This window comes from Platichthys flesus, chromosome 4 (genome assembly GCF_949316205.1).
Source record: "Platichthys flesus chromosome 4, fPlaFle2.1, whole genome shotgun sequence".
NCBI lineage: Eukaryota > Metazoa > Chordata > Actinopteri > Pleuronectiformes > Pleuronectidae > Platichthys > Platichthys flesus.
The window spans coordinates 13,318,061-13,328,167 of NC_084948.1; the positions used below are offsets into that span (position 1 = coordinate 13,318,061).

Below are 10,107 nucleotides of genomic sequence, written 5' to 3' on the forward strand. Positions count from 1 at the left end.
TCAAAGCTCAGCAAACACACACCCCCTCGATGTCTCAGCCTCAACTCTTACCCCTCTACTCCACCCCTGATTCCCTCATCCAGCATCACCTCGACCCCTGAACACGAGAGGCGCTTCCTGGTGGACGCTACACAGAGAAACAGTTGAAAGCTACACTTTCCACTGAAAGGACAATGTGGTCAAATCTTGAAACACAGCCACTGTCTCCTGAAACCCAGTGATCACTTCTGGTCCAGTAAAATATAAATACACAGTGAGGGAGGGGGTGAAATAATTCAACACTGGGATCCATACTGACACTGTAGCTACGGGCTAGACCTTTCTCATGAGTAATGCTCACTGTGTTTTCACTTAACGGCAGCAAATAAAGTTGTGTGTGGCTGAGTAATAGACAGTTGGCCTGTAAGATATTTAGAATGAACTCGCCTTGTTTGTGCGTGTGTTTATGCATGTATTCACACATGCATCCTCCTTTGTGTGTGTGTGTGGATGTTTTGTGAGTGGATATGAATGTGTGTGTGTATGTGTGTGTGTGAGTGATGTGTGTGAACCGATGTTCTGTCTTCCCTGCAGCAGTGACGGCTCATTGGGGGGTTGGAGGACAGGATTAAACACAGAGGAGTGTCACTGCCTCGCTGAGTTATAGCACTCATCACACACACACACACACACACACACACACACACACACACACACACACACACACACACACACACACACACACACACACACACACACACACACACACACACACACACACACACACACACACACACACACACACACACACACACACACACACACACACACACACACACACACACACGAATTTGTATAAAAAAACACTCATGCAAACAAATCTTATCATTACAAACAATAAAATTCCTGTTTCAAACCGGCAGCCACTCATGACACAAAAAAGGAAAATACTACTGTCTGAAAGGTTTCAAGCATTCGTATCGTATATATGTATATATGTATATATATATATATATATATATATATATATATATATGATCATATATATATATCATATATATATATGATATATATATATACACATCTAAACATCATCATATATATATATATATATATATATGATGATGTTTAGGATTAGCTAACAATAATATTCATTAATGATTCATCTTAGAATGTATGATTGATTTTTGACTATAAAATGGAAGAGAAACTTTGAGAGGGCCCTAAGTACATATCACTCCTTTAATCAAAAATCCAAAGACATTACAATTTCCTTAATTTAAAAGAACCATGTTTTCACATTTAAGGGGCTGTTTGATAGATTTGTTGAAAAATGTCTGAAAGAAATTATCAAAACAAATGTCCAATGTTAACTGAAGAATCAGTTCATTGATTCAATACTTATAACCTTATATAAATATCAAAGCATTAGAGGACACTAGTGCATTAAGATGTTGGCAGTTTTGAGGCATGAATTCACCCTATGTTAAAAACTCGAGGACACAGAAGCCGTTACCCAAGGATTTAAAGTAAGCTCATTTTACGCTATTTTCATATTCAAATTTCATGTTCTCATGAGGCTTGTGAGGCCCTTAAACAAAACAAGTGACCAGAGTCCTGATGGAGAAAAAAAAAAGGGGTAAATTGGATTTGGCCCAGCCTTAACCTCGGCCCCTCTCTCTGTTGTGTGTGTTCTGGGGGCCAGGAGGCTAATTTAATTTGTTGGGGCAGAGAGAAGGGGGAATGGGTAAAGACCGTCTGTCAGTCTGAAAGTCACACTTTGCACTTCTGAAGAACTACTGTAACAACTGGAGCAGGGACGTGGATGACATATGCTCCACAGCTAAGTCATGCAGACAGCTGCAGGATACCAAAACACATCTGCTCATCCAGGAGGGCGAACTGTAAAACACACACACTGACCCATGCTGTCGGTTCATGGCTGCCACCATGAGAGCGGTCCAACCGAGACGGTGGCGGCAATTTGGGTCAACGCCTTCCTTTAACAGCCTGGGGGGGGGGGGGAAGAAACAGAAAGGGATTCGGATTTAAACATTTCAATAATCAAGATTTAGCAGATGAAATCAGACACATGCTTCTATATAATACTAAAACAGTATTAGTATAGTGTTATGTTTGCCTCTTAGCACATACAGAGATATAATGATGCTAGAAAAACTATTATTCTTTACTCGAAAGGGAATGAATACATACGAAAAGGATTTAAAGCTGCTTAACTATCATGGACCTGCCTTGTTAGACACAACATTATGAACGCACACACATTGTCTTTGTCTTTATCTGAAGACACACACTTGCTCTTTGACCAGTTAATGTCTGCGGTGTAAGCCAGGTGTGTGTCGGGTTTTCTCTCCCTGAGGGTATGACATCAGGTACTGGGGCAGCTCAGCCCTGCGTGTGCCTGTGTGTGTGTGTGAGGGATCCGTCTGTCGTCTCCTGTGCTGAGCCGGCAGACACTGTGTGTGAGTGTTTACAGTCAACATGGTGGCCTCAGCCTGGTCTGCACTCAACTCTGATGCTCTGTGGCTCTGTACTGTATCAGAGTTTGTTATGAGGAAATGGATCACCACTACAGCTACATCCAAATTTCTCAGGGTGCAGTATTGGTTTCTTCTTCACGTTCTTCTAGATAGCAAACACATGACTGAATAGAACAGAATTGTAGATGAACTGTGCTCCACGATGAGGGAAACAGTTCTCTGCTGCTTCTTAAGGTGGACTTGCAATTAAGTAACTAACATAGCTGGTTCCATTTTCTGTATGTTTTAAATGTTGGATCTAACTGTCACATCAGACCTTGCACAAAATGAAAAACTGAACACTGTCACACACTACTGCTAAAACACTGGAGGAAATAGACATCAGGGCCGTAAGGAAGGTTTCACCCATAGACTGTTTATAAAGATGGACGACACATCTCCACTTCCACCCACTATCCAGAAATGAAGTTAAATTACCCTGGCTACGAACGCTGCCATCTTTTGTATTTGGAGGCAGAGATTTGGCAGAAGCAATCAGGAGATGGCGCCATGGAAGCGAAGTCCCATCAATACACACACTCGACCAATCACGAGCCAGTCACAGCTGTCATGATATTTCTCCTCGTTCTTTTTGCATGAAATAACTCATTAAAACCACTTAACGGAAAAATGAACACTGTGATAAACACTTTAAGTGACAGATACCATCTTTGAGGATTTTTTTTTTTAACAGAGCTCTCCCCTTTCTCTCGTGCCACTCAGCAGACACACCCTGACACACCACCACTTCTATAAACTCAAACCAAAGCACTTAACACATCTGTGACCTGCTGACTGGAACTCTCACCTACACCATCTGCCACATGGCCACAGGTAACACAAGCCCACAAATGGAGACACACATGGATTCACACTTGTATGCACATACTCAAGTACATGGATTTGGATGCCGATATACAACACCACAAATTTCACACAATAACAATCATCAATTTGATACAGTTAAAATAGATTGTACACATTAATCTGATTTATATCTGGGTCGAACAGCGAAATTAATGGGAAATCAAACCACATGTCAACATAAAGAGTGATGTCTGTAAACATGTCTGTAAACATATCCAAAGGTAAATAGGACGTAGTAGATGCTTTAATATTTTGCTCAGTAATTTCCACAACAAAGTTCTAGAGGTGTTGCAGGGTCCCATTATCCCTTTGTTATGAAATATGATCAACGAGACAGATGGGACCAAAAAGTTCTACAAGCATGGTGCATTGCTGTATCTCTCTCACACACACACACACACACACACACACACACACACACACACACACACACACACACACACACACACACACACACACACACACACACACACACACACACACACACACACACACACACACACACACACACACACACACACACACGACGTGTTTCAGATTAAACTAATTGCATGTGTTTACATTATCGGATTTGTGAATCTAAAAAGATAAATGTTATGCAAACAAAAGTTAACTCAAGTCTATGTGGTAAAAATGTGTTGAGTGGTGTGTAGTGTGAACTTCCATCCTACAAACACCACCTACTCAGACAAATACACACACAGACGATGCTCTTCTTCCACCTAGTGGTTAGTGGTGGGACTACAGGTGATAATGGGTGTTTCCAAAACCACATGTTCCTGACTATTCTAGAAAAACTGCTCAGGAAGATGACTTGGGCTGGGACACTGGAGTTATTTTATATTGTATGAAAAATAAGGGTAGTACTTGCAGCTGTCCTTGAATGATTTGATGGAAGGTGTTGTTGTATATACATGTCTGTGAAATAGTAGAAAAACATGTGATAAACACAAGAAGTCTAATACCTGGTCACTTCTTCAGATTGATTGGTCCTCGCTGCCTCCAAAAGAGTATCACCTTGATGGTGCAAAAAGAGAAACAGATACAAAAAATATTACACAAGGAGAAAGAGGAAAATTAGAGCCAGACTGATTTGTCGGTTCAACCACAAAAAAGATCAGTCGATGGGAGCGTTTCTGATTCCAATCGTATGGGCGTTAGTGTTTACTGATCTGAAAATGTTTATTTTACATAATAAACAATGGAGAAAAGATGTAAATGTGTGTTAATTTTCTTAATTCAAGTTGTTTGTAAGTTGTTGTATTTATGTTTTCTTGTTATTCATCATTCATTATTATAAAGGTCATGATTAGACCGTTTTAAGTCTCTCACAGTTCTTTTCATAGGGTTTCATAATGACATCTTAGACACTATCGCCAATATTTTTATATATATATTTGCCTATATATCAGTTTTTACCTCCTAATATAAGCATCAGCCCTCAAATATTATTTTCTGTCTGGCTCCACAGTATTAATTAACTCTGACTATCACCAAACTTGTCTTTACAAAAATAATGAGTGACTTAATAATAGAAAAGTGTGTTTATTCTATGACTGTACAATGTCAAGACTCAAGAGTTTATTATTAAAATGCACAACAATAACATTAAGCAGTAGTTTTTTTGTTGTTTTTTTTTCAGCTGATTGTGTCTCTACCTTTGTCATCAGAGTCTTTCTTCAGGCAGAAGGCCACGGCTGCAGCAGAGAGCACGCCGACAGAGGCCGCTCCTGTCCGGCCGCTTCCTCCCCCTGAGCCCCGGCCCTGACCTCCGCCGCTCTCCTCCCAGTAGCGGCTGTTGTTTCGCCCCCTGCTGGCCAGGTCCGCCCAGGAGCTGCGGCGGTTCTCCAGGCTGGACAGCCACCTAGGGGCGAGGTGGTGGTACTGCACCGTGGGGTTGACGCTGGTCGCGGCGGGGTCCTCGGTTAAAATCCCCCTTCTGGACACGCGCGACGTGGAGACGATCGGGTTCCGGTTCGACTCCGCCGGTGTCTCGCGGACGCCCTGACACGCGCCGCCGCTCGCGCTGGTCTGGAGCACGCGGCTGCACGGTGACAAGCTGCGCGACCTTCGAATGATGAGCCTGGTGGGGACGGACGATAACATGGCGATACACTCACCGGCAAACCAGGGGAGGTGAAGCCGTCGATGCGGCAGTGGTTCCCGGGGACAGAGGACGCTCTACAGCCGCGTCAGTTCAGCTATAAGCCCGGTGAGGGTGACAGGCGGGGAGTCACAGTCCGCAGAACCAAAACAAGCGCTTCACAAGCGAGGATGACACCAGTACGCGCGCTGCATTCTGGGAAATGTGGTTCAACTCGGCAGCAGCTACACGGTTCAGCCACTGTGGCTAGAGGTGCATCGTACACGTACTTCCGTGTTCGCCTGAACCAGCTACAGCTCTCTCAGGTGTTCAACACCTGCTGGTTTGCTTAAAGTGGGTCATGTCTGCAAAGAGGCACGATGATGGAGAAGGAGCCTCAAGAAAAAAAGGTTTCATTAAGCATGAAGTCGGTCCTTGTGTGCGCATGCGTCACGACCTGTTCTAACGGATGGTTTTGAAAGTTCTTGCCTAAAATAACAGTTTCATCGAAAAGATGATTTTAAACTGTGTTATATGCCAATTTGGATCAATAACAACAATATAAAACATCGGTAGAGTGTAACAGTCCCATTCAAACGAATGAAACAAGAGGTGATGTCTCTTTACAGTTAACTAGCCTTTGTGTTCCTCTTTTGTTTCCCTTTGGATTCCGATGGGGAACCATTTGTTTTGTTTTTCTGGTGCCTTCGTGTTCCCATGTTATCAATGGGACAGTCACTCTAACCAAAATGTGATGAGACAAGCTGTTGGAGCCTGCCCGTTGTCAGAACCACTGTGGCCGCCAGGTGGCGTCAACGCACTCTTCTGGTGTGGTTTCTCCTGCACCAAACCAGTCCAGTCAGGGAGTCTCTTTGATTCCACTAGTGGATTTCACACATGATTTGGAGATTCCCCTTTTAATCAGGAAACAGGAAACACACAAACCGCCTGGAGTGACGGCACTTGAGCGGTCAACCTCTGTGTGCCAGCTCTGGGCCACTAGGAGGCCCTCAGTGCATATCAACCAGACAAACCACATTAGTTTTGTGCTATTGTGGCCAAATTCACCATTTACCACATGGCCCACTTTAGGGTCCAGATCCAGATTACACCATGCTCATAGCGACACATGGTTGCCAAAAACAATGCCCACTTTTGTTTCGGATATTTGGGCCTCATTATTTACAACTGGGCAACTTTAGGCTCACTTCCAAACAGCAGAAGCTAAATATAGAACTCTATGCAAGCTATGTAACCTGGTTGGTCCCACTTTCTCTTCTGCATCATTATTGTAGGTTTTCCAAGTCAAATGCTTCACATTCCTCTTAGTTCATTTAAATGCTTCAAATAGGCCGGAATCAGTCTCCTTCCCCTCTCTCATGTGAGCCTTGTTACTGTGTAGATCAGTGGCTCTCATACTGGTGACATGAGGCGCTGTAGGGGGAGGTGACCATGATGACCAGGGGGAAACTGTGCAGAATAATTATGATTTATGTCGGGAAAATAAACAAAGAGGAGTTTGCTGACGCTATCATGCTGACGTTCATTTCACTGAAATTCAAATTTGACTTGTTATTTTCTAAACGTTGCTTCCTCTTTCATTAGTAATGATTGAATATATGAACACTGAACATTTTTCAGCTTCGGAAGCAGTAAAAGTTCTATATGCTATTTGACATAATAGTTTTTCCTGCCGCTCTCCATGATGTAAACACATTTGAATAGAAGTGAGTCTTTTGTTTGTTTGTACTAGTTTTTCTGTTCTAGTGAAAGACACACACATACCTACAAAGCAGGAATTGTCTGCCTCACATAGCAAAGGTGGAATGTTGCATGAATGTAATACTTCCTGCACAGAATACTTGATATACCGCATAATACTTTAAGGTTTTGAAATTTGCAGTGAAACTGAATTTTGAAACGACCTTTTTCCATGATGCAGATGGTATATACATGTTTTAAAGCAATTATATATATATTATTTACATAAAGAAAGTCTCTTTAATGTGGGATACATGTATGTCTCTTTTTACACTTCAACTTATGTTAGAAAACCACATAATAGAAATGTCTTAGTAAGAGATATCAATTATGTATACAAATATTTTCCCAGTGTCGACACAGAATAACAATGTATCATAAGTGTGCCATGGGCCCCACATTAGACAACCGCAGACCTGAGACACAGAAGGATCAAGGAAAGAATGTTGTCTAAATATTATTTTGTTGTGATTGAAATTCAATCGAAGCAGAACCCTTGTGTCGAGGACTGGGGCCTCCCTCTGTGGAGCAGGGCTGTAATTTATTAGGCGGATGTGTGGTGTGCAAGCAGCATGCTCATTGTGCACTCACCATACATGATTCATAGAGGACAACACGCTCCCCCACCATAAATCCACTGGCACCTTCACCAGTCCTCTCTCTCTAAATGCTCCAGGAGTATGAGCGTGGGTCTGATATTGTGGATCCCTGACGATACATTACATTCCCTCTCTTTCTCTTCCAACAAATACAGCTGGAGTCACCCACACCAGCCTGTCGATATGTGCGGGCCCGTGTCTGTTCCCAAAGTGTTTTGTTACGAAACAAAGATCTGTCATGGTTATGTGCTCCTCAACAATGCAAGCTGTGTCTTGAGACAGTCCGCTGCACGGTTCACAGACTGATCCAACATAAAGGGGAAACTGGTGTCTTTAACAAAGTGTCCCTGCACGATGCACCAGTGGAAACTCAGTAACAGAGGAACTGGAACCGGTTCAGTTAAACAGAATTCAGTTGAAGTTGGTGACATGTCAAGACATCCCACAGAAATCGTCTGTTCAGTGGTTTTTACTTGTGTTGCATGTCAGCACAATTGATTACTCCCCCCTGGACAGATCACCAGCATATCACAGGGCCGAAGAGACAAAATCATTCACTCTCAATTTAGAGCCTCCCATTATCTAATCATCATGTCTTTGGACTGTGGGAGATAGCTTTCGACATGTTTTGGATTTGACTGGTATTTTTGTCTGATGATCACACAGCAACTCTCCTTTTCTTTCCATGTGAAAAATGTGTCCTTTTTGCATTTTAAATTTGTTAAGATGTATCTCACTTATGTTAATTATGCTATAAAAGTTTTCTTCACTCTTGGTTCTTTATAGTGTTCAGATGACTCCGATCACAGAGCTGTTTTTTATTTCCACAGCAGACATTCGACTCACAGCTGGAACTAGTCGTGAGCGGATCTCGTTTTCCCATTAAACTCATGCTCAGCTCATCCAGGTGACCAAATTCCCTTCTCACATGACTGTGCCAGGAGGTCAAAGGTCGAGGTCTGTTGTTGAAAACCTGGAGTATCGATGAGAAGATCATTGCATTGCACCACACTGACTTCACTGATGATAAGACAGTTTCGATAACATTTAGGTTAATTTACTCCATGAAATCATACCCAAGTAATGACAGTTATACTCTGACAATGATGCACAGGTCATTATGTGTATGTTCATAATAGCTGACCACCATGTTAGGTTGGCGATCGTGGTTAATGTTTCCATGAATGAAACTTAACAGCACAAAAAACTGCCAATTCTTGTTTAGACTATTTCAGAATTTAGTGCTCCCAGTCATGCCTGTTTGGAATGGGCTGCTTGCTTTCAGAATAATTCCTTGCCATTAGTAAGTCTACCTCAAACAGTTCTACAACAGTGTGTCACTTTTTATTGTTTGTGAGCTGGTCATTGTTTGGAGAGCTTTTTATTAAGTCTATGGTGCAGAGTGACGTGAACATTCATCCTACCTGGTTTATCTGCAATGAAGATTTTATAAACAATGTTCTTCATTGAATTGAACAGAATGTGCTTTACTACTGTTCCCGTGTGTGGTTTATATATAAGCTGTTTGACACGCTCTTTGACCCAATTGCTGACAAGTACTATAGTTTAGGAGGAAGACCGGTTCAACTGCAGACAGACTCTTCACCGCCCCAACCCCCACTGACAGCTACTGACAGCGCTGGTCGTCTAAGCTTTTATTAATAATGTATGCATTGCTCTTTCTCGAGGAATTTGCAACACGCATGCCGAGTGTGAACTTGATCAGATTAAAGATAGGCGAGATTTGCATTCCACAATTAGACAGAGAGAGAGAGAAACATTTGTGGAATTAGCAGGTAGATGTACACATGTGATCCTAAGAACTAAATGTTATAGTGCCCTTCAGATGATTTTGGCCCTGAAGATGTCACAAAAACACCCATAGATCTTAAACATGTTGAAGGTGAAGGGGGAGACCGATGAAAGAGTGAGACTGAGAGAGAAAGGATGGAGAGAGACAGCCTGCAGTGAGGAGATACAACACAGAGGTTAGTGCACTTTCAAAAATACTGCATCATTGTGTGCTTCACCACGAAGCATGACACAGAGAGAGAGAGGGGGGTGGGTGGGGGGGGGGGGGACTCCCAGTGACTCTACACGTCAGCCAACTGCAGCCAGGCGCGCCCCCGCTGCTCCGTGAACGAACTACTTTACTGACAGGTTTGTCTGCATGCTGGGGTAGCGCGGGGTACGTTCAGGTCCTGCAGGAAACTGCGGAATTTCCTGTATTAGCCACTGAACAGCATGTCCTCCAAAAAGGCATGTTTGAGAAACATAC

At 42.7% G+C, this 10,107-nt stretch overlaps 1 protein-coding gene across 1 annotated transcript in view; it reads right to left on the bottom strand.

Moving 5' to 3' along the window:
• clpb (ClpB family mitochondrial disaggregase) overlaps positions 1 to 5,684 on the bottom strand; it is a 34,545-nt gene extending 28,861 nt beyond the window's left edge. Inside the window, exons 1-3 of the mRNA XM_062386376.1 lie at positions 5,045 to 5,684; positions 4,352 to 4,403; positions 1,903 to 1,989 (exon numbers count right to left, since the gene is read on the bottom strand). Of these exons, the coding sequence (XP_062242360.1) occupies positions 1,903 to 1,989; positions 4,352 to 4,403; positions 5,045 to 5,492 (587 nt within the window). The 5' untranslated portion in view covers positions 5,493 to 5,684. The remainder of the gene's footprint in view (positions 1 to 1,902; positions 1,990 to 4,351; positions 4,404 to 5,044) is intronic.
• Between the last annotated feature and the right edge of the window lie 4,423 nt (positions 5,685 to 10,107).